Here is a 25,316-nt window from a genome sequence, read left to right as displayed (position 1 = left end):
GGATTTCAGGGGGAGCAACGATGATTTTGTGTACCTAGTTAGGTTAATGAAAAATGTTTTGAAATTTGCACACCACAAAGTGGATCCATTTGTGAAACTTGTTTGTATGACACAATGGCACCACTTTCCTACGGGGTGTGCGAACACTTAAAGAATGGGGTAGTCTATACTTAAAGAATGGGGTAGTCTATACCCGTAATAGATTAAGGAATATATTAGGATAAAAAATGAACTGTTTCTGTTGCCTTCTAAAGGAAGGTTAGTCCAATTGTACCTCAGGCACCTTTATGAAATTAACATGCATTGTGGGGTCAATGAATTAATCACTGTTTTTGAGAGGAATGTTGTACCCCATGGCTACGGACCGTGGCGAAACATATAGTAGGAGGATGCCGAGTGTTCATGCTAGCCTTCAGACTCTTCACAGCTGACCACCTTCTCCACCCCTTCTGAGTGATGGAATGAGTCTGGCTCAACCGTTCACCATTGTTGGTGTTGACCACACCAGCCGAATACACACCGAGGGAGGAGTAGGCTACCTCCTCATCATTACCTATAGGTCAGCCATGCAGTTTACTTAGATTTCTGTAACAGCTTGAATGCAGAAACATTTGTGCTATTATTGGGGAGATTTGCTCCTACACACAGGGCACCTTTATGGTGTATAGTGACAACGCCATGACCTTCCGTGCTGCAAGCACCTTCTTGAGCGAGGTGTATGATGAGGGCATCACACAAAATTTCCTCCAGGAGAGGGGGATCCGTTGGACCTCTCAAACTCCATGGTCTCTCTGGAAAGGAGGCTTCTTCGAGAGTCTGATCAGGGTAGTGAAATGCACCCTGGAAGTCACCCTTCAACGCAACATCTTCTGCGAGGAACAGCTTTACACACTCATCAAGGAGGCTGAGGCAGTTGTGAACAACCGTCCACTGAAGTATGCTGGAGATGCAAGGGAAGACGAGGTTCTCACACCTCCCACCTGATCTGAGGTGATCTGGTACACCTATTGCCACTCGTTGTTCCACACGAGGAGATGCACCAGGCCCTGACAACCAAACAATTGCGGCATCAGTACTTCCGCCTCACTGAAGCACTTGAACACTTCAAGCGATACTGGCTACAGGGTTACCTGAGGTCACTTCAAGAGCAATATGACTTCAGGGAGAGTCCTGCAATGGCGCTTCATGTAGGAGACAGCTTACTAGTAAAGGTGGAGCCATGAAAGTGCAGTCAGTGGCCTCTGGGCAAAATTATTGCTATATACCCTGATGATCAAGGAACTATACACTCCATCAAAGTCCTCTTCAAAGGTGAAGAGCACCCGAGAGCAGTAGAGCATTCAGTTCTGCTAGAAGTGAACACCCACGACGATGAAGAAGAAGGTACAAATGAAGAAGGGAACGAGGACTAGAGTGACACAGAAGAGAATGAACAGAACAGGTTAGAAATTAATGTTGAAAGTGTGATTTGAAAAACTGAAAGGCTCAAGATGAATGAGACAGAACCAGAAAGTGTTCGAGATAGTGCGAGTGAAGCACTGGACAGTGAAAATGCGAGACCAAAAAGAAATGCTGCAATTGAGCAGGCTGAAAATGTTGGTGTGGGTCAAAGACAAAGTAATGTTGTGTTGTGTTATTACAGAGGCGAACTTTTACAAGAGTGGGAGCTGAAAAGAGACCTGAAGGTTTTAGGGCTAGTCTATAAATCTTTTGTCTCATGCGTTCAACAAGGGTGGGAGCCAGACGTGATATTAGAACTGTGAACATGTAAGCTGATGTATTTTTGTGATTTTTGATGTCATTGTAACTCATGATCTGCTCGGGATAAGACATTATCCCTCACGTCTTCAAACAGAGCTTTCTGTTGTTTAATTGATGCGACACAATGCAATGCATTTGTCTATATAAACATTGCACCGAGCATCTCTTGCTATTGATATGACTATATTGTCTCGCCTGTTGACGAACCTTATTTTCCTAGCAAAATAACATTTAATTGTTCCCTATTATGATTCCCGAGGGGAACATTGCATTCTGATACATTAAATTTTCATGATTTATGTTAATGTCTGTTTGATTAATATCATTACCTCATTACATAATGAGAGTATTACGTGTTGATTAATGAAGTTGTTTAGCTGCTTGAATGGGAGAACTGTTTATTTCCATTTAGTGATATGTTATCATGTTACACAATTTAATCACAGAATTTTCCAATAGCTGGTATCTACCTGTTGCATGATTTTGTACATTGCTTGTTTTGTTGATGAGTTGCCTTATTTCCTGAATTGTACAGGTTGGGTGTCTTGTGTTCTGTTTTCTGCAAATTGAGTGATCACTCTAGTGATCACTTAAATGTGTTGTTTTATGAGCTAGACACGAGTCATAGTGCTGCAAACAAGCCTAGGCCACGACCAGGAAGACCCACTTGTCTTGCCTCACCTGTTTACTCCAGCCTTTTCATTTTGTGTTCCCTCACCTCTTGAGGCGCAGAGGATGTCGTGAAAAAGTGAAAAAATGTGTGCACCATTTTCTCTCGACTTGATTCTGTCCTGTTCCGAGCACAAAATAAGGAGGAAGAAAGCGGGCAGCAGGAACAATGGTTCCTCCTCTGATCAATGTATTTTGTATGTGTCTTTGGGGTGGCAATTAGACAGAGTCATGGGAATTTCTTCTGCATTTCACATTGCAACATAATTTATATTGAGAGTGTAACAGTATTGATGAATTAAGTAAAACTTTCACTGAGGAAAAGTCTAACTGTGAGAACTGTGCACTTCCCTTCTAGAGTGGGTTAGAGGTAAGTCGTGTTATTATTAGAGCTCTCATTTCACTGGCAGACCTTTACCCACCGGGCATTGTAAGTTGTTATGTTAGTGTTCTGAATTAGTTAAGTTGCACTTGGCTGAGGCTGCAAGTCTACTGAAGTGTATTTCCTTACCGTTCCCCGACTTGTGTCATTGTCTTTGTTATTAATGTAATTGCTGATTAAACCAGTGCTTCCTTAAGGACCATGTGGTCAGCTATCTCATTGTGGGGTAGCTTTGTAGAGTAAATGGGACATACTGTTTTGGTTGTATTATAAGGGTAGACATGAGATTGTTTATTTTTATAATAAAACTGTAAACATCTTGCCGCCATTTTCATTAGTCCTGTGAGTTGGGGATTGAATTCTGTGCCAGAGTCTAGGCTATCCTGCCAATTCCATCTGGTATACCAATAATCCCCATTGCGAGGGAATAATTCACAACAAAGAGAATGACTAAAATTTACTATAAATAGATGATATGACTGATACAGTCAGCTGCGTAGGGAGGTGGTGTCGTCAGTGCACCTAATGCGGTGCATTGTAGGCATCACTTAAGGTTCTTTGCAGCGTGCTTTCGGCCCCTAGCTGCAACCACTTTCGTTCCCTTTACTGTATGTCTTTTTATATTCTCTTTCTTCCATCTTACTTTACACCATCTCCTAGTAATTGATTCATAGTGCAACGGCAAGGTTTTCCTCCTATTACACCTTTCAAACCTTTTACTGTCAATTACTTCTGCCAGAGATTTATCTATTTTTTAAAAATATTATATGCTGCTACTTTCATAACACTTATATCTTCTCTTTGACTGTATGAAATGTTATATAAACGAGTTTTGCAACATTCTCAGATTCCTTATTTAGCTTAGAGTTATAGGATGTCTAAAAATGTATGTTCAGATTTCGTATAACATAATGTTAAAGTTAATATAACTTAGAATGTGAAGAGAGAGAGATTAACTTTGTCCATTCCAAGCTAAAAATTGTTTCCGTAATATGTCAACACCTCAGATAAAGGGGAACTCGAGGTCTCCATTTTGTTTTCATAACATGTCAACACGTCTGATAAGGGACTTATGTTTTGAACGAGTACGTCTTTGTTGAGCATACTACGTACAGGACTGGTGTCAAACGTGTATGTCTTTGCCAAATAATCACGTGGAGATTTCACCCTGTTCCTATGGCATTGCATCATCATTTTGTAAGATTGTTCTAGAACCTTCTGTTCAAGCATACGTCATCTTTGGAGAATGACGTCATTTAGTGTTGCTTTCTTTGTAAATCCTTATTCCTTTATCTTAGAATCATTTTATCATCTTAAATCACGTAATAATTAATGTTATTTATGATTGTATTTCTAATTTCTTTTTAGATATTGTTTTGAAAGAGAATTTTTATGAAAGTAACTGTCTCTTGGCCCCAAAACGTTTTGTGCGAAATCCATTGTTCTGCTTCCATACGAAAAGAGAGCGTTCATTACAGACTTTGAATCCCTGGCGTACAGAGATCTCTCTCCTCTCTCTCTCCCACACCACTTTTGATTTCATATTAATGTAACATAAAGATTTTATGCTTAGTCATTGGTCACTCGTAACTTTTAGATTTCAGATTTCTTAGAGTTATTAGTATTATTTAGTGCTTTTTGTGGAATCTGAACAAACATTGTATAAGTGTGTAATGGCACCTTTTCTTTTGTGAAATATTGTGAATTGGTGAAATTTTTGGAGTTAGCTGCAGCAGAAAGAAAATTGGTACGAAGATAAAGTGTTATTGAGGTTTATTAGTTGCAGCTAATAGTTACAGTGGTTTGGTGAAAATTTAAATTTTTACACATTGCAAATTTTTGTGTTTGTTTCATTTGAAGTGATTTTTTGAGCATTTATCCATTTTCTTATTGAAGTGATTTTATGTGCATCTATCCATTTTCTTATTGAAGTGTGCGTTTTTATTTTATATTCTGTGTGATTAGTGCTTTTTACATTTTTGGTAATTTCCACATTCTCTGTATATTCATTTGCATTCACAATTTGATTAACTTAGTTATTTTCAATAATTATTCGTTGCACATTTAATTGAATTTAACACTTCTGAATTGATTTGCATTTACTTAGAATTCTTTTCAAGTTTTATTGTTGTTTATCACTTGTGAAATAGATTCCAAATTTTAATTATTACCTAAATTTTTTAAATTTTGCTTGAATTAATAAATTTTCTTGAATTTTGTGATAAACTAATTTTGATTTAATTTTACTTAATTAATTCAAGAATTAATTAAACTTTGCTTTGTTTTTAAGTAACAGCAAATTTCTCTGATACTGTGAATTTCACTCATAAATTTTGAGGTTGATAATAAATTTTTGTATTTAAAATTTTTATAAGTGCTTTCTTTTTCACCAGTATACGTAAGTGAGTATATTTATGTTTAGGTAGATCCTTCAATTTACTTGAAGTGAGTTAGAACCAGGGAAGTACATAGACTTCTGAAATCAGGGAAATACTTAGACTTTTAAAGTTATTGATGGAGTGACGCCCTTTAATTAATTTAATTACATATAAGACTACCTCACACCTGTTTTAATGAATTTAGCATGATTTTCTGCAATACTGGTAAGTTGTTTAAGGGATCACTGTTGCCTTTAGAGTATTCAGTCGTATTTTACTTGTGATGAAGGTTCAGGTGTCTGGCTGTTGTGAGGGACTCATTTAATGATTGGTAAGTGTAGTAACCAGATACTTGGCACTTTGTCACAATATTTATATTTATTTTTTTTAGAAAGGTGGTTTGTGTTGGTAGGTTTCTGTTTCCTAATATTAGCAGTTATGAATTGGACTATCGACGGTTGATTTGTCACTTTTTCACGAGTTGTATTTCAACAGGGATCTTTCACATTCACAATTGATCCCTGATCCCATTCATCTGCAGAGAGCAACTAGATTCGCTGAAAAGCAGTACCAATATGCAGTAAATGTACCTTGCTGTTGAACTTCTTAGTTGCAGAGGTCCTTTATTCCTCACGCCGTTGGGCTCTGGAACAGTATTCCGGAGGGAATCGTGCAATTGGAACTTCAGAAGTTCAATCGAAGGTGCAATGTATTACTAATTACTACCCTAATACTATTCTTCTTGCATTTTAATACGTTTTTATCTATTTGGTAATTTATTATTTTTTTCTTTTTTTTTTTTTTTCTATTTCCCTTTACCTCGTCTTACTTCTTCCTAATGAAAACCATTTTCTTGGGAAGCTTGAATTTTAGGTCAATGCCCCTTTGGGCTTGTTCCATGTGAATAGGTTTCGTATTCTGAATAATAATAATATTTTATTGAATACAACGGCAGAATTTACAGCACTAATCTTATACAGAATTCTCACAATTCTTCTAATTATATATATTAGCTATCAGATCAAACATGTTTTATTCAATAAAACATGTTTGAAAGAAGGTGTTCCCAGCATACACTAATAATAATTAACTATTATTATAAGGAATATGCTAGTGGAAATTGTAACCCATAATCATAGAAACACTAGGCACGATCCAGCGACGGACTGGCCTTTTGGAGAAAGGGGACTTTTCCCCTTGGGCCGGTGGTTAAAAGGGTCATGTGGGCCGGTCTATAGTAAATATATATATATATATATATATATATATATATATATATATATATATATATATATATATATATATATAGGTATATATAGGTATATATATATATATATATACATATATATATATATAAAATTTTTTAAAAATAAAAAAGTTAGAAAGAAAACTTAAAAATCTGAAGAATAAGGGAACAGAGAGAATAGAATTGGATAAGAAAAAAAAAAAACACACAGGAAGAGAGAGAGAGAGGTGGGGTGGAGAGAGAGGCGGGACATGAATCTCATCGCCAGCATACCTTAATGCAGCCATTGCAAGAGAGTAATCTTGAAATGTCCCTATAAATGTTGTTCCGATAATTTTATCATTTTCTATAAGCTATAGTTCATTAACCATCAGCCAGTATACAAATATGCCATCTTTTCCATTTCATTATTGCTCACTGGTTGGGCAACACAGTCAGAATTCTATGATTATACACACACTAAATATATAATAAAGATTAATACAATAAAAAAAAGCACTGTTCAGTATGGAAACTGAACACATGATAACATTCTATGGTTTTGTTGAATATAATTTATGATCAAGCCGCCTAACACAGTGCCGTATTGCAATGTTCTTTTGCGTTCTAGGCTTCTGGCTATACTGCTAGCGAAAGGTTACACACATCACACGCTACTCAATCGGTATTCCTTGTATGTTATTTTCTCGTGGCCATTATTATGCAAGTTAAAAATATATCTTTTGTGTTTCATTCAACAAACTTTGGATATAACAGTCATCATATAGAAAATGGCGCAGTGTGTTCAAGAATCTGGAAAATTGTGTCCAAGTTAATCTTGTGAAATTCATGGAATCGGTGTTTGTTGGTGAAGGAGAATTCGAATTTTATTCCTAAGTGACTACGTTTACTACAGTGATTGTTCTTTCAAAGCGACGTGTGTAAAGTGTTTTGTGTAATTTTTCATCATAAAACCACTGAGCTTTCGCATATTTTAGCATTTCAGGAAAACTCTTCAATGCATCCATACTCAACCGCTGTTACTGGGTTACTGTTTCTCAAACTGTTTCTTTTGAAAGACATGATGATCTTATACACTGATATGAGACATTGCATTTTTGCTAACGTTACTTAAACTTTAGGGCACACATAATAATAATTATCAGGAAAAACGAGAAGAAAATTTAAATTATATTATTTGATTAACTAATATTTGAAATGTAATGATTTGTGAAAAGCTAGATGTGAAACAAAAATATAACTCTAACGTAATTACTTAGTGAGCTATTCTCATCTGTAAAATGTTCACCTGGTACTAAACAATCGATTTACAGTATTTCCTAATGATTTTTATTGCTTTGGGGTTTTACTTAATAATGCCTGTACTGTCGCATTAGGAGAAAAGTTTTTCAAAACTAAAATTAATTACAACATACGCCTAGTTACGGAAGTTACGGTCAACAATTTCCCAAGACTAAACATTTTGGCTGTGCAGTCCAATGAAAATGACATTGCTTAAGCATTGACTTTGAACTTGAAAGGTTTTTCTCATTAAGTCATTCTCTGAAAAATATATAAACATTATATTGTGATGAAAAAAAATAAGTTAAAAAAATTAGATTAATCTTCATAGTGTTTTTGATAGGGCTACTTAGTATATCAAGCATAACTTTTATATTATCATGGGGGTAGGGTGTGTTAAAGCAATTTACTACAACAAATATGTATATTGCTACGTCTATAGAACGCCTCGCCTTCCCAGCAGAGTTTTAGTTATATTTAATTATAAAAGTAGCAGCCATGCCGTCTCCTGAAGCTACTGTTGTTGGGAGAGTGGGTATGTCGTAGGAATGATATTTCCGGTCTGACGGAAGCTTAGGGTAAGAGAGGCAGGTCACAAGAGTAGCTAGGCTTCGAGATGGATTTTAGGGACTTCTACAATAAGACCTATTTTCCTTCCCAATTTGCTGGCGTTGTGTTTACCACCTTTCAGGCAATGCTCGAGGCGGTTTTTGGAAGCCCCGTGATTCGAAAACAACCAGTATCGCTCTCAGTCGGCTGCGAGACGTGATCTCGGACAGAGGTCAAATTGCCAGCCTCCCAAAATTAGGCCTACCCACGACGCACTGGTGGACACGAACCCCAGACCTGAACAGAGGTCGGACCGCATTCTTCTACAAGGATACACAGAATATTGCATAAAGGTACGTCTGAAAGTGTAAACTTCAACCCAGCACCTTTTACTACCATACGACTCTTGCTAAATTCATTTTCAATTCTCATTTTTACCCCTTCTACATCAAAGCCCTTTGTCCTCATCGGGCCACGTGCTCCCCTTTGTGACTTGTTAAAGACCAAGCTTTCGTGTATACCTCAGTGAACCATTCGAGTTTACCTTCCCCAATGCTAGAGAATTAATCAGCCTTAATCAAAGCAAGAAGTAATTTTTCCTTTTATCTCGTTTAATCTGGGATTCTTTTCCAGATTCCCTGAGCCACGTGTCATGTCTCTGCCCGCAAGTGTTGCATTACCCAAGTGTATGAAAACCAGCTATAACGGCTCAACGGAGCCATCATTTACTTTTCTCCAGCCCAGCACGGGCCTTTTAGTAAATAAATAGTTGTTAAGTAACGAGCTGAGTTTTCTGGCGACCTTCCCTCTAAAGAACTTAGTAATAACTTTCAGCTTACGGTAAGTTAAAGCAATTCCCTCTTGAAATCCCTAAATTACTTCCGTTTACGTATCTAGCCTCCACAAGGCCCTATATACGTAACAATATAAATATCAATTTTGACTTTTGTTGCGAAGGCCCCCAAAGCATCGGCCCTGTGAAGTGCATCTCAGACTAAAACCGCTCTTCTACCACAAATCTGTGTGACTAATTAGGCTATTTCCACATATTTCTATTCATTCCTCTGAATGCACACACGCACATAATATATATATATATATTATATATATATATCTATATATATATAAATATGTGTGTGTGTGTTTGTGTACTGTTTTTACAGGAAATATCTGTCTTATAATCAACTCAGAAAAATGGAAAGCTCTGCTTAAAAAACGCAAAGGCGGTGCTGAAAAGTTGAGGGATAGAAACAGAAAATCGCTTGAAGCCCAAGCATTGAAATGTAGAAAATTGACAGATGTAGGAGTTGAGAAGGAAACTTGTATTTCTTATTCACAGGCTACAAGTGCTAACTCTAGTGATCAAGCCACAAACATTCAAAGTGTAAGAGATCCGGTCCATGACAGGCCCACTACAATTGCAAGTGCCAGTAAAGTAAGTACTCATCTGAATATCTTAGTAATTTAAAAAAGTTAGGCCCTATTTACTACCCTGTCATAATTCTCTTGGAAGATTGCATCTACATGTGAGTAGACGTAAACTAGCATGTATAAATAGGATATTCCTAACTTTGTATAGCTTGACTTATCTTAAAGCCAAAATAAAAAAGCCTGTGCATATGCATTTGCAAATACTTCAGATCTTTCTTAGACATACAGCCTGAGCCTGCCCAAATTCAGGGTAATTATTAGAAAACTACAGTGTTATTCTATTTCATTATTTATGACAGGCTTTCCTATTTTTCCTTATACGTTGATGAGCATGAAATATGCCAGCTAAGTCAGGGCACATCAGTAATAGCATGCTGCAAAGAAAAACCTGGTGAACTGGAGTACTTTACGAGACCAAAAAATGTAGACGATTATCCATCATTTTTCAAATTTCACCCAAAGCAACCATCAACAAATTCAGTATTGCAAAAAGTTTTTCACTGTAAGGATGGTACAAATAGGATATGGCTTTCATACAGTGAAGAAAGTCACATGTTTTATTGCTACATCTGTTTTGTTTTTGCTAATACTTCTGACAGGAATATATTTATTAGCGGAATGAATGATTGGAAGCCTGTTCGTCAACGAGTAGAGCTACACGAACAAAGCTCTTTACACAAGCACTGTGCAGAGGCATGTTTTCTTAGAGCTTCTGAGTCAGATATAAGGCATTTGTAGGTTGCTAACAAATATCACTACATAGGGAACAAGTTAGAAAGAGTCGTATGGTATTACAAGGAGTAATTGATGTAGTTAAAATCACTGGGAAGAGGGGCTTAGTTATAGGGGTACACAGTCAGAAGCCTGTTATACATTGGATGATCCAAGCATTGACCATGGTAACTTTTTAAAACTGATAATTCTCCTGGGAAAATATGATATATGCATAAAAAACCCTTTAACTGAATGTTTGGAAAAGAGCAAAAGAATGCAGCAGACCCAGTCAAAGGGCAGAGGTTCTTTTGTTAGCTTTTTGTCTAAGACCACTGTTAATAATATTTCAAGTACAATTCAGCAGATTATTCAGGAATCCATTGCTAATAAAGTTCGTAAAGCTAGCTTAGGTATGTCACAGATGTTATTCGTGAAAGACTTGTTGCAGTTGTGAATTGTGAAGCAACTACAGGAGAGTATTTTGTTCAAATTTTGAAGAATGACCTGGAAAAACTTGAACTGGATGTAAGCAATTACATTGGTAATGCCACAGATGGAGCTTCCAACATGCAGGGGCATTATAGGGGATTATCTGCTTACTTTCTTCCCATTCACCCAATCAAGTTCATGTATGGTATTATGCACATGTTTTGAATTTAGGACTGGCAGAAACAACTGGAGCAGTAATAGCAAGTGCTTCGCTTTTCAACTTATTGAATGATATTGCAGTCTTTATCAGAGAATCTTATAAGCGAATGATTATTTTGGTGAATGAAAACAAAAGTTCTCGCCATCAACGCCTCTCTCCTATCGGAGAAACTCCCTGGTGGGCTAAAGATAATGCTGTAAGAAAAATATTTGGAAACTTTGGCAAGCCTGATAATGCCCTATACACAGATGTTCTTCTAACTATGGCTACCATAAAAGAACATGAAAATATGAAATCAGATGTTCGCAGCAAAGCCAAAGCATACATTGAATCACTACTCAAATATGAAGCCATACTGACTGCTCAAATATTTCTTCGTATGTTTGAGTAGACTACTCCCTTTCGAAATATTTGCAAACAAACAGAATGGATATTCTCTCTGCGTACAGAATGGTTGCTACTACTAAAGAGAGTCTGGATAAAATAAGCAGAGATTTTGGAGGTATTAAGGTGGCTGCAGATTATTTTGTTTGTTGGGCTAATGAGCAGCTATAAGATGAAGAGAACGCAGATTTGGAGTTGGAGGTGCAGACAGAATTGCCACTGAAAAGAGTTAGAAAGAAGAAAACGATGCCTGGCGAGAAGGCTTATGATGAAAGGCTGAATGACGCAGAGAGGGCTTATGAAATTGAGGTATATAATCCAATAGTCACACAGAGCCTCAGTGATCGATTTCTTTCTCACGGGACACTTTACAACGATTTATCGATTCTAGACCCAAGAAATTTTGATTAGCTGAAGAACAGCAATATTGAAGAGTATGGTCTTTATTTAAAGAACTCAGTAAGCCATTGCTTAAGTTCGACAGCCGGGCAACAGCTGAAAACTTGTCGTTGGAATTAAGGAGTCTAGCTACACTCTAGGAAAAATTGAAAAATACAACCTTGGAAGACTACACCGTTAAAAATATGAATGATGAGGATGAACACGAGTCTTATTTAAATGAAGACAGTCATGAGACAGTTGCAACGACATGTTCATCATGTAAGAATTGTCCAGTTTGCTGTTACCAGATACTCAGTAGGTACAACTTGTTAACTGAAGCCTATCATATAATTGGTCTAGTTTACAAGTATCTCCTGACCTTGTCAGTTACTCAAGTGAGAGAAGTTTTTCTACCTTGAAATTCATAAAAAATCGTCTAAGAAGCAGACTCTCACAGGAACACCTCCAGGAGTTTTTGCTAATGACAGTAGAGAGGGATATATTAATGTCTTTCGATAACGATTTAATAATTGACAAAGTTGTATCCAAGAGTGAACTATTAAAGAAAATTTTGATAATCTAAAATAAAAGTAATTCCTTTAGTTATGCCTGCATGTGTTTTATTTTTCCCAGAGCCGTTTATCCGACCCATCATTATATTATATATATTAATATATATATATATAATAATATATATATTGAATATATAATATATATAAATATATATATAGACATAATATACGTGTGTGTGTGTGTGTGCGTATGTGTGTGGCCTGTTTCCCATCAAATGTATAGTTTAATTTCACTTCTATTTAGCTCCATCTTCAAGTGGGCCGACAACATCACAAGTCCTGGACCGAAATTTAGTCCCAGACCGTCCCTGGCACGATCCCAAGATGCCGGAGTAACTCCAGGACTCAAGAGAAACAGCACATAGTGAGAAAAGTGATGGACGCTTAAGGAGGCAGATGCAACCCGGAACCTCACACTTTAAAAACCACCCAGTCAAATAAGATAACTGTGATAGACAAGAAAAATAAATAGAATACAATATATTAATAATAATAATTTCCATTTCAGCACTGAATGACCCTTTAGGTCCCGGGGTTTGGTCTTTGACTGTAGCACAGAGGGGAAGAGGTTTCTGGTGTTTTAATTAATTTCCGAAGGGAGCCATTAGTCATCCTTGTCGTGTGTCACTTCTTTTTTTTTTCTTTCTTACTGCAATGTACCTTAGCAACCCCACAAGCCTTAGAATTTTTTTTTTAGTTTTGCTTAAATACGAAAAATGTATTTATTGCGTCCATTTTGAATATTCGTGAATTTAGTTTTGAGACAGTTTCGGAAATTTTTTTAATTATCACGATATAAGTTACATGCATCTGAGTGCCTGAAAGAGAGAGAGAGAGAGAGAGAGAGAGAGAATAATAATAATAATAAAAAAGTTAAAAGGTGATGTTAAGATTGCACTGTTGCAGGTTACATTAAGTTATTAACGCTTCTGAAAACTCACGCCGCGGAACATAACCTGACCATGCTTTCAGAATGATTTTTTTCTTTAAAAAATTTCAGCTCAGGGTTGTTACAGACTGCCAAAAGAACCTAATTTTGGAATTACTTCATCATTTTGTAAGGCCATACTAAATCATCAGTTTCAAGCAGTACATTATCCTACACGACATTGCTCTTGCTTTTTATTTCATTTGTGTGTTAAAGTAAAATTATAATGAAGTTTACTCGTCAACTTTCGGTTGAACCTTTTCAACTGCTCGCATCATGCTCGGCATTTAATACCAGCAAGTAGGTTGCAGTCCTAATTACATCGCTCCAGCGCGGCGTCAAAATATCTATTGAAGAATGCTCGCAAAGTACGCAGACAGCTGCAACGTGGTTAATCAGCACAATTTCAGTTATTTCTCTTTACTATACACTGAAAGATTGTGTTCTTCCGAAACAAAGTTCTTATGGAACATATGTTGCACTGTTACTGTAAGGTATCCACCACAAGACTCTTCTCGGCTCAGAGTTGAGCAATGTAGACTTGCTACAATCTAAAGTGTCTGTTTACGCGATGGTGACTAGAGTTGTTTAGAAATGAGTTCATTCATGGAATTCCGTGCTACTCTTTATGGCATGTTTGGGAACGAAGCCATTGTGAGAGAAGTTTACTTTATACATATAAAGTTTCGTGTGAAAGGAGACAGCAGAGTGGCTATTATATCGTTACAATACATTTATGATCTAGGTCAGATTGGTCCGTCGTGAGGGTCCTACTCCTTACGGACGTCTTGCTTTTCTTTTCCTTTTTATTTCTATTTTTGTGCGTTTGCTTTCAGGAAGTTTCACCATTAAAACCAGGAACGTCAAAAGGAACAGGGAAACATGAGCAAATGCTATATTTTTAAAGACTTAAAATTGCTTTCATAATACAGAAATTATGGGAAGAAACCTAAAATAGGAAATTTAGGATGTACGCAACACCGACAGTGGAGGGAAATAGAGTATATGCAAAATATTGAAGAAACAGGCAACTCAGAATACTTGACGTCGGTCAGCGTTATGTCACACTCTAAAGCCGTAATATCTATTATTTCTTTTTACAATACAGTTAATCTTTGCATAACAACTTTATTATGGTTTGCCAGTATGGTGACCATTATAAACGTCAAAATATGATTACCAAACTGGATAATTACATTCCGTTGAAGAAATGAATGTTTTTGTTCTATACGAAAGAAAACGAAATTTTTCGTTACTGCTTGGGGGGAATTTCCACTAGACTGCTTGAGCTAATTTCTAATTATTCGACTGTTCTTTTGTATTATGTATAGGTATGAGCGAATTTTTCATTTGAGATTATTGCTAATTTGTATTAAAAAGGGTCAACATTGAAATATATATATACATATAATTATATTCCAAAAACCAGCATTGACACTTTACAAATGCTGGCAAGTGCAGTCACCGGTCTATGAGCGCGCATTCGACGTTGGGGCCGATGTACGATGTTTACCAAATATTTATGTCATTACAGTGAAATAAGTCAGTATTTCTTTTTTTTGTATTTCATCCTTTACCTCTTGCCAATATTCACAAATTCGGTATTAAATAAATGAAATAAGCATACTGTTCTCTATCTTTTTAAAATTTTAAGAAATCAGCCATTTCAAGACAATTTAAACGTTTTAGGTATGAAAGTTCTATTGCCAGTGTCTGGCACCAGCGATCCGTCGGCATCGACACGGGATGGTCTTACCGTGGGGGCCGCCTTAGGGTTGGTTCATTACCCCGGGGTGGGTAGGTCCTGGGGATTCACATGGGGAGCCGGGATAGAGAGGGGGGTGAGAATAACAGCAGACAACTACCACCACACCAAACCATTACCACACCAGCAGCAGCTGAGAACGAGACGAGCCAGTATTTGTGAAAGCTAGTTTGTTGTGGAGGAGTGGAGACCAGTTCAGAAAAATGTTGAATACATCAAGGTCCTCGTTGATCTCCACTTTGCAAAGGTAAGTGTCACTTGATGGAGGAAATGAAGTGTTACAGACAGGGATGTCTCTTATAGGCTGAGGGAAGGTACCAGCGAGAAAGCCGATGAAAAGGCCGTGAGGGGAAGGATTACATCTCACCTTCACTTACTAGTTACTGAAGATTTCTCCAGGCTACGTCCTGTAAATGAGATCGTTCTCTTGCCATTATCAAGAACAGCACGGTAACTAAAGCAGATCCTTAACAGATTTCATAAATAACGCATGTTAAAAGGAAAATGCTGCTCTCACGAACAGTTAAACACCTTACTTTCACCGTATATGTTCCTGATGGGCTGAACAGACTTCCAAGTAAAGATTTAAGATTTTTATGCATAGCAGCGATGTACGTGCTTGTGTGCTGTAAATAACAGAGATGATGTTATTGCTGATGTGGAAGACGTTACTAGTCGGATATTGAAAACAGCGTACATCCTGTAAACTGAAGTAGTTCAGGTTTGTTGTCATTGTGATCTCAAAATTTAGACTTGTTACTATTAAGTATTGGGCCAGGTAATATATTTTGAGATGGCGTACGTATGCATCCGTTTGTTTCTATAGTCAGTAAGTGGAATACGAGAATACGGGAATGTACTACGCGGAACATAGCAAAGTATGAAACGCAAGAAGAGTAATATTTGTCAATCATTATGGTGGGGTGAATAGTTTAGTCGTGTCTTAGTTGAAGGCAGGCCGCTCCGGGTTATTTATTTATTATTTTTTCTTTACCCGTCTTATATAATCCTGATGGCGAATCAACTATCTCTGTACATGTAGTAGCGGAAATGGAAGGTAACATCTTACTTGTTACTCAGTTGCATTTGCGATGAGTTAGCCGAAAACCTAGTTTCTTAAGAAAATTTTAGTCAGACAATCAGATAACCATGATCTGTTGTGGCGACCAATTTCTTCGTGTCCACACTGGAATTGATTTTATAGCGGTTTGGGGTTCGTTGCTCATGACCGGAATACGATATCCTCGCTATTCTCTGTGTCCTTCCTCGCTCAAGCGGAATTATTCATGGAGACTAGGCAGGTGCCTCTTTTGCCATTACATAAATTACATGGATATCCAATCTCTGTTGTTCTAGTAAATTGTGTTGAGGCATGCAGGTTATGTAAAAGCATGTACCATGCACACTTTGTACCTTTTTACCTATACAGACACACATAATATATATATATATATATATATATATATATATATATATATATATATATATATATATATGTGTGTGTGTGTGTGTGTGTGTGTGTGTGTGTGTGTGTGTGTGTGTGTGTGTGTGTGTCCTGAAGATTTAACGAAATGATTCTGTGATAGTGCAGAAAATCAACAGATATTGATATAACCACTCTACTATTACACAACTGAATCCGTTTGTGTTACTACTTTTGATGTAGAAAATTAGATGAAAGAATGCATAGCTTAGTGTGCAAGAGATGGAAACTGTGTCATCGGTGTTGCCACTTGCAGTGGTATCTCATAAACCTTATTGCATCATGGGCGGTATTACATGTGGTGTGTGCGTGTGTCTGTGGGTGGGTGGATGGATAGATGGGAGGGAGAGAGGGAGGGGGATGGGGATGATAATAGTGAGGGGGACAGGGAGACTTACGAACTCTGTCACCAAGTGTAAGTGGCGAAAATAAAGTTTGGAAGTCAGAAGAAACTGTTAGTATACATGGGAGATTTCCACGAACATCTTGTCATCTTTTATTTTTGAGGTGTTGCCTGTCAGAAGTATTTTGTGAAAGGTTTTCCAAAAGCTTAGTTTGTACCTTGAACGAATTAGTCCCGTACATTCTTCTCTGTCATTCGGTCTGGTACTCGCAAAGTATATTGATCAAGCAAGTTGTCTGAAGTGTGTGTGACGTCTCTAAGAAAATTGGTGTTAGTTGGGTCTATTTATGGCCAAAGGCTGTAATTCTTTTAGGACAGTTTTAATCTAACGTAAAAATGTGCGTGTTCATTAAAGGTAAAGTTAAAACTATCAAGGTTAGCAGGTTGTAGTTTTTGTATTGCGTAATGTAATGGTGGGGTGCATATTATTAGACTCCAAAGCCTTCGAGTTAGGAGTGGGCGTCTGAAGCTCTGAAGGTGGTTTAAGTCTTGAGTGTGTATGATTCTTTTGAGATAAATGTAATACCCATTCAATTCGCCTGGGAGTTGCGTTCGTAAGAACATTATTTTTCCTTATCACTGGTATCCAGGAATAAATTCCACAACAAACTCGATTATTGACCGTTCTGCATAATTTGTTGATTTTAACTTTGCCCTTTGTAAACATATATATATATATATATATATATATATATATATATATAAAATTGTGCTTTACACACAAAGTTGTACTATTTACAGTGTCTTCAATTATATATATATATATATATATATATATATATATATATATATATATAGATTGTGCTTTACACAAAAAGTTTTACTATTTACCGTGTCCTTCAATTGTTTCAGCCGCGAAAATTCGACTTGAAAATATCTTGCAAAACGTTAACCAACAAAATTTTGTGAATAAGATGACTGTTCCGTCGCATCAATATATATGCTTAAAAAATCACAGTAAATGCACGTGACTTCATTAAATAAGCCAATACCGCAGTAAAATGGCAGGCAGAAATCCAAGCGCCTTCGTCTTTACTAAGACAATGTCTTAGTAAAGACGAAATTGCTTGGATTTCTGCCTATCATTTTCCTGTGCTATTCGCTTATGCTTATGTGTGTGTGTGTGTATTATATATATATATATATATATATATATATATATATATATATATATATAAAATGTTGGTCATGACTCAGGAATTATTCAGACAGATTCTGGCGTATGATCAGGGTAGTCATAGGGATGATTTATGGTCAGCCATAGACTGTTAACCAATCATTGAAGATGTGACGATGCTCAAATGTTAAGCAGAACGCTTTATGCACCGCTCTCGCTCCTAGAAAGTAATAGAATTGTTCCATCAGGTTTTCGGTGTCCGTTTGACGCTATTAAAAAGGTTCTATGAAGCTTATGAGGGACGCTTTTGGGGTCTTCATTAGTTCTGTCAGTGTTTTAAGAAGTTCAAGGATGCATTCGTCTCCCGTGCAAGTTCCACCAGCCCTTTTGTTGTTGATGGTATCCAGTCTGACGAGTGTGTTTTGGCTGCGCAATAGCTTCATGCACACATAGCATTTTAGATACATACTACTCGTCTGATAATGTATTATATATGAATACTGTATATTAAGTAATGAGCGCCTCAGCGGCGTGGTTGGTATGGTATTAGTGTCCCACCTCGGTGGTCACGGGTTGGATTCTCGGCCATTCCATTGAGGAGTGAGAGATGTGCATTTCTGGTGATAGAAGTTCACTCTCGGCGTGGTTCGGAAGTCACGTAAAGCCGTGAATAACCACTAGTTCCATGCAACGTAAAAGCACCATACAAACAAACAATGAGTACCTTGTTATATAAAAGTTCCACAAATTGCTTTACTAATTATTTTTATAGGGTTTTGTTTACATAACTGCTCTAAAATTGGCAATACGAATTTTCTCCTTTTAATAATTGTATTATATATATTTTTATGGTGTTTTAGCGTGCGAAGATGGCAATTGTAATGCATTGAATTTGCATATATATATATGATATATATATTATTAATATATAATATATATATATATATATAGAGTAGAGTACAGGCACAGACACACGGGAATCGGGGGCGGGGCGCGGGGGGGGGGGGGGGGGACTGATTCTCTGTATGGGTCGACTCTCACCTTTGTTGTAAGAACTGACAATCACTTTCTAATACATTATACAATATAAATTCTTAAACCTATGGATCGAGTGTATACATCCCTTGGCCAATGTTCATATTCTTCCAGAAGCTTGTTTAATGAAACTATACTTACTATATTTTCTTTTTTGTATATTGTTTTAATAAATATCTTTTTAGCCTTAGTCCACTTAAACGCGTGTGGTTGTTTTCGCATGAGCGAAAATTGTACTTTTCTCTTGTGCATAACTGATAAATTTTGTAATGTTGGTATATTCTCTTTAGTATTTTTGGGAAAATTTTTTAACTGCTAGTTTCATTGTATTATTGTTCTTGAAAGGTACATTAACTGTAAAGTTCTAGAGAAAATAGAGAATATCTTGGAAATTATTACCATATAGCTAGATATATATAAGATGAGTATATATATATATCATATGTTATGTAGGTAAATGTATGTATGTATGTTGTTATTATGTATGTCTATGTTGTATGTATGATGTATGTATGTATGTATGTATGATGTATGTATGTATGTATGTATGTATGTAGTATATATATATATATAATATGACAGGCAAGGGTCCAAGTACTTGACAATGTACTTAAGTACAAGTACTTAACAATGTACTTAAGTACAAGTACTTGACAATGTACTAAAGTACAAGTACTTGACAATGTACTTAAGTACAAGTACTTGACAATGTACTAAAGTACAAGTACTTGACAATGTACTTAAGTACAAGTATATTTCATATTTTCTATTAATATTAGTGATATGTTTGATTTAAAATCAGTAGCAAATATCTAATGGAGAGAAAATTTGGTGTTAAACTATAGCAGTCTTTAAAAAGAGAAGCCTCCAAAAAGCATACGCCCAAGTAGTTCTCACATTATAAGTCAGTGAACATAACCCATAGTGCCGAAAAGAGGTGAAGTGATATTCATATGGTTTAATGAACGAGTGATCAAAATTGGCCCTATCCACAGGTTAATGTAATGAATTTTTTTTTTATGTTTCAATTTAATTTTACTATGCTACTCTTAATACTGTAATACAAAGTAGATTTTCACCGCAAATTAATAAAAAGTGTAATTATATAATATTAAGAATAATTTAAACAAAATTGTTTTTCAGAAAAGTTCTAAACAAAACTATATTTATCTTCTTGACACAATTACCAGTTCTCTATCATATACTTGTAGGATTTATCATTGTATTTTATAAACATAAAGGCTCAAAATTTTTGTCAATAAGACATCCACCTGGGCAAAATACTTTTCCTGTAATACTGAAAATCCTTTCTAACGGGGCAGAAGAAGCAGCGACTGATAGGTACTTTTGTGCCATCTTAGCAAGAGTTGGAAACGTTTCTGTGTGGTCTCTCCACTATACTAGCACATCTCGCTCTTCTGAAATGCATGGCTGACTTGGGTATCATTGAAATTCAATATTAGTAGACTCCTGAATCTGCGTTACCTCTGTTATTGTCGAACTGGGTTACCGATAAAACTAACAGTTTCTTCCTTTTTGGTTCAGTGAACTAGGTCCTGGCGTATCTTCTGTATGGTCTGTGGCAGGATCCATACTTGCACGAGCTGTAGTATCTTTGGACAAACTGGGCTGCAGTTATGACAGGACTTGAGAGTCTCCTTTTCCTCTTCTTCAGAACACCAATCTAATTTAAATAAGAGTATTTGCTATTTCATGTATTTTCCGTTCTTCATATGCCTGGAGGCATATCTGTAATAACTCTTCAATCAAAATACCAAACCACTGTCATACTTAGATTGCATTGTCTCTAAGTGAAACTTAAGCCCTCGCACACATGGAATGAATAGGCTAGAGGACACAGAATTCTCTCTTTGGGCACAAGCGGTGGCCTCCTCCAATGGCTCAAAAATTTCTAGCATGTCATTAAGAATATTATGGTCATCAGCTCCAATCTTTGGTGTACCATTCAAACTATTCAGCTTTTCTTCTGGTACTCTCAAAATAGATCTGATCACCTTTAACTGCGAATTCCGATTAGCACAGCCTGATTCTAATTTTCTTTCTCCTTCTAAGACGTCTGTTGCTATTGTTAATTTATGCACATAAGAAACCAATTTTGATGCTTTGCTCATTGTAACATTGAATTGTCCTGCTTCTCTGAAGCCACCTCTCACGACCAGTTGCAGTGTATGTGCAAAACAGGAATTATGCTCAGCTGATAAAACTTCCAACAATTCAACGGAATCAGTACCACTACCATCCAAATCACCGAGATTCTCTTCTTCCTCATCAGTGTTGCATTTGCTTCTGAGATAGCGTCAGGAAATTCTGGCTCCATATGCCCGAGTGCTTAGGTGATGCCTTAACGACACCAGCACAGCTAAGAATGATGTCTGCTGAAAGACTCTGCTACTGCACTACCGAACTGATCACGTTGCCTGCAGATACAGACAGGAAGTGAATATCATGTCTCAGGTACATTCTAGAATCGATTGCACGAAACTTTACTGATATTCTGATGATACACAACAGCAGATGTCAAGTCATTTGGATTAAACTTGGTATATCTTTAGTATTGACATACATAATTCATTATAACAAAAAATCTACATTTTATAGTCAAGTTATTTTCACTACTAGTGCAGTTTTTGTTATACGATTAGTTATGCAATGTACTTAAAAAGTTCTTATAAGTACTTGATTTTTCAAGTACTTTTTGGCCAAGTACAAGTACATTGAATGTTAAAATCTCAAGTACAAGCAGAAATACTCAAAATTTCTTACTTAAGGCCAAGTCCAAGTACTTGTACATGGACCCCTGCCTGCCATATGGTAGAACAAGCAGACTTTTTCGTGGAATAAGGATATTTTAATTTCTAGCCTGTATTTATTATTAATTATATACCTGTTGTATCGTCAGAATAACATTTGCGTAACGCACTTGAAAACACGGATGTGAAAACTGAAATCTATACTTTATTGCTTTGGCCAGAATAAAAATGTAGATCGTAAAAATAGTCAAGTTTTCTGTGCAGACTGTGCCTAAACCCATTAGTACTTCTGTCCATTCTGTGGAATCCCAAAAGGTAGGCTACAGTCATTTACCAATTCCACAATGAAACTTAATGAGGGGACGAATTCATTTAATTTGCCACTGGATTCACATTTTCATTCCCAGACTAACTCTATATATATATATATATATATATATATATATATTATATATATATATATATATATATATATATATATATATATATATATTGCAATTTTTATGTATATATGTCACCAACATAGCTATTGCGTGGACTGATTTTATTTAATGTTCTGCTTTCAAAAAATTCCACATATAAATTACTTAAAACCAAAATATTGAAAGTAAAATTAACCAATTATTTCAAATTTACCTTCTTTTGCGCTTATTTTAATCAGTTCTATTAAGTTGTTCCTAGGGAACGTTATATCCAGCTGTCTAAACTCTCCAAGGTACCGGATAAAGATTCTAACTGATCATCAATAGGTACCTTAGAAATAAAGATACCGTAATAAAACCCACAGGCTTGGACAAGCTTGACATTTGCACAGCACATGTATTATTTTATCAAGCCTGCATTGCTCTTCATATTGGCATCAGAAATTGTGTTAACCAGTTGGTAAAGAATATCAGCAAGGTATTCGCTAAAGTGTCAGAAGTAGTAGATTCACATCAACCGTGCATCTGATGTCTAGGCCAGTCCTTGCGACACTCCTGATTGGCTGTTGATAAGCCAATCACAGGGCCGGAAACTCTCGGTCTCTCGAGAGAGCTCACATTAGCCGGATGTATGTTCCACCTCTCATGAGAGATGCGTCTTTCAAAAGTATCCCTCAGGAGAGGTGGAACATAGTACATCCTACCTATGTGAACGCTTGAGAGAGACAGAGTTTTCAGCCCTGTGATTGGCTATCAACAGTCAATCAAGAGCGTCGTGAGCGACTGGCCTAGGCATCAGATGCACTGTTGATGTGAATCTACTATAGTAACTAGCTAATCGGGAAATTTGTTTTGTTCGCTTTTATGACACCATACAAACACAGTAGTGGTGTTGAGGTCAAGCAAACCCTTTTTTATTTTTTTGTTTTATTGAAATTGCTATTCGTGCTGTCGATGGGATTTTTATTTAGTTCTTTGTATGCATTTTCATCACTGAAAAGACTTCTTTCTTTTTTTAAAGATATTGTTCTAACAGATTCGTTGACTTTCGTCGCGTGCATAGTGTTATCTCTTGAATTCATTGATGTCTGCCGTGATTATTTTTGGCAAATTGTGTTTGATGATTTCATACTCTTGTAAACAGTTTTCTAGACCATGTTCACGTCTTCATTGGCAGCGCCTCTTCACTTTACCCAATTGCATAATCATTTAGATATTTTGCACATTGCTCGCTGCTGCACTCGAGGACAAGGCGAAATTTCACTTATTTATTATGGTAGTCATATTTTCTGCCGAGTTTTTGAGTTGCCGACACTTTCATCACTGGTTTTGGCGGAACTTTCTTGGACCTCTTTTAATTCCGACATACTCTTCTCATTTGTTCATAGCAACAATTTCTTAGATCTTTTCATTTAGAGGTTCTGAGGATTCAGAATTCCTCCTTTGTCTCGAAAGTTATTCAAGCAAATTCATATTTTCCATTTCGTTAACAATATATGGTTTTTGAAACACACAAACACCCACAGCCTGTGCAGAAAATTTCCATTAGGTTGAATGCCTCCCCGAGCCCCACCCTCGCTCCAAAAAGACTGTCTTTCATGCGTATATGCCCTTCCTTTCCAGTGTTTCTTTTACTTCATCCGTCTAACACTTCTCTGTGTGTCTGCCCTGGTCCTTGCTGACACTGGAATAATACACTTCCCTTCTCTGTAGCCTTTCGTCCTCCATTCATGCACCTGTGCTCATCGTCTTACCACTTCTACACGTGATTCCATATGTCTCACCACTTTCTGTTCCTTTTGCACTACATGAGCCCTGGAAACTACTTCAACCTTTCATTTTTTACCAATATTCAGCATCCATTCTTCACTTTGATAAAGGAAAAATGGCTTTCTTGGACATTTCAAGTGTCTTTTCAATCATTTTTTCTGTGCCTCCCCTGTGCCATGGCATTCCTCTCTTATCCTATCGTCGCTTGTTTTACATACTAGCGAATACCTTCGAAAATCCATTGCTTCTCTTGCAAACACTGCCAAAGTCTGACTAGTGTCTGCAGTTCTCTTCTCTTGAGCCAGTCATTGCTGTATCATTCATGCACATTACCCGTTCCCCATTCCATTAAGGATTCGCGTTCTTATCCCTCAGTTTGCAATTACAAGTAATTTATTTCCGCGGATTCCAGCATCATTTCGCCATTAGGATATTAAACAGTTCTAGATCCACAACACAGCCTTGCAGGCTGATCAGGTTTCTTTGTGACTCCGGTATCTGCGTTGCTCATAGACGTTCTAATTCACTTCAGTTTGCCAAAACCTGGTAGAGTGAGCAGCTACATGGCCGCTCTGATCAGTGATGACGCTGTAGGTTGCGCTCTTGCAGCAGAAATTGGAAAACCTAGTGAAAAAGGAGAACCTGAATTGAACAATGTTTGAACAACACTATTATTTATTTAATGAATTGAAACTTTACCAATAACTGGTTTAGTTACCCGAGAATGAACAGGTAGACCGACATGGAATTATATATGGTGTCCCATCTTACAGAAATAAAAAACCTTCTTGAATGAAACAATCAAAATCACTGTACTAGAGTTTGCGGGGGACTCTTCGCTTACACACCACAACTCGTTCCTTGGGGCATATAATCCCGGAGACATGATGAGCAATCAATTATTCAAGTTATGCAACACGAGTTTACAATGGTAAAAAATAACTATGTTGCTTAAACAGCATCTTGGATAGTCTATAGTGGTATATAGTCTAGTAACCCTTAAACGCCTATGGGATGTATTTTACGTCGACGAAAATTGTCTGTTGGGTGCTTAATTGATGTATAATACGTCGACGCTAAAAAGTTTTTAAAAAAATTTGTGGAAAAATAGTTACAGGCCTACTTGATGAAAACTTTTGAATCGCGCCTTGAGGGATACTGAGAGTTCATGGATCAAGCTCTTGTTTTGTTTACAAGCATTACCCAGCCGCGCACGCGTGAATAG

At 36.7% G+C, this 25,316-nt stretch overlaps 1 protein-coding gene across 1 annotated transcript in view; it reads left to right on the top strand.

Moving 5' to 3' along the window:
* The first annotated feature begins 15,119 nt into the window (after nt 1-15,119).
* The window catches only part of LOC135223649 (delta-1-pyrroline-5-carboxylate dehydrogenase, mitochondrial-like), a 186,885-nt gene continuing 176,688 nt past the window's right edge, over nt 15,120-25,316 (top strand). The window contains exon 1 of the mRNA XM_064262299.1: nt 15,120-15,337. Coding sequence (XP_064118369.1) covers nt 15,294-15,337 — 44 coding nt within the window. The 5' untranslated portion in view covers nt 15,120-15,293. The remainder of the gene's footprint in view (nt 15,338-25,316) is intronic.

The sequence above is a fragment of the Macrobrachium nipponense genome, chromosome 10 (genome assembly GCF_015104395.2).
Source record: "Macrobrachium nipponense isolate FS-2020 chromosome 10, ASM1510439v2, whole genome shotgun sequence".
In the NCBI taxonomy this organism is placed as follows: Eukaryota; Metazoa; Arthropoda; class Malacostraca; order Decapoda; family Palaemonidae; genus Macrobrachium; species Macrobrachium nipponense.
Note: the sequence above shows the minus strand (reverse complement) of the source record. Positions and strands in the feature narration are given on the sequence as shown.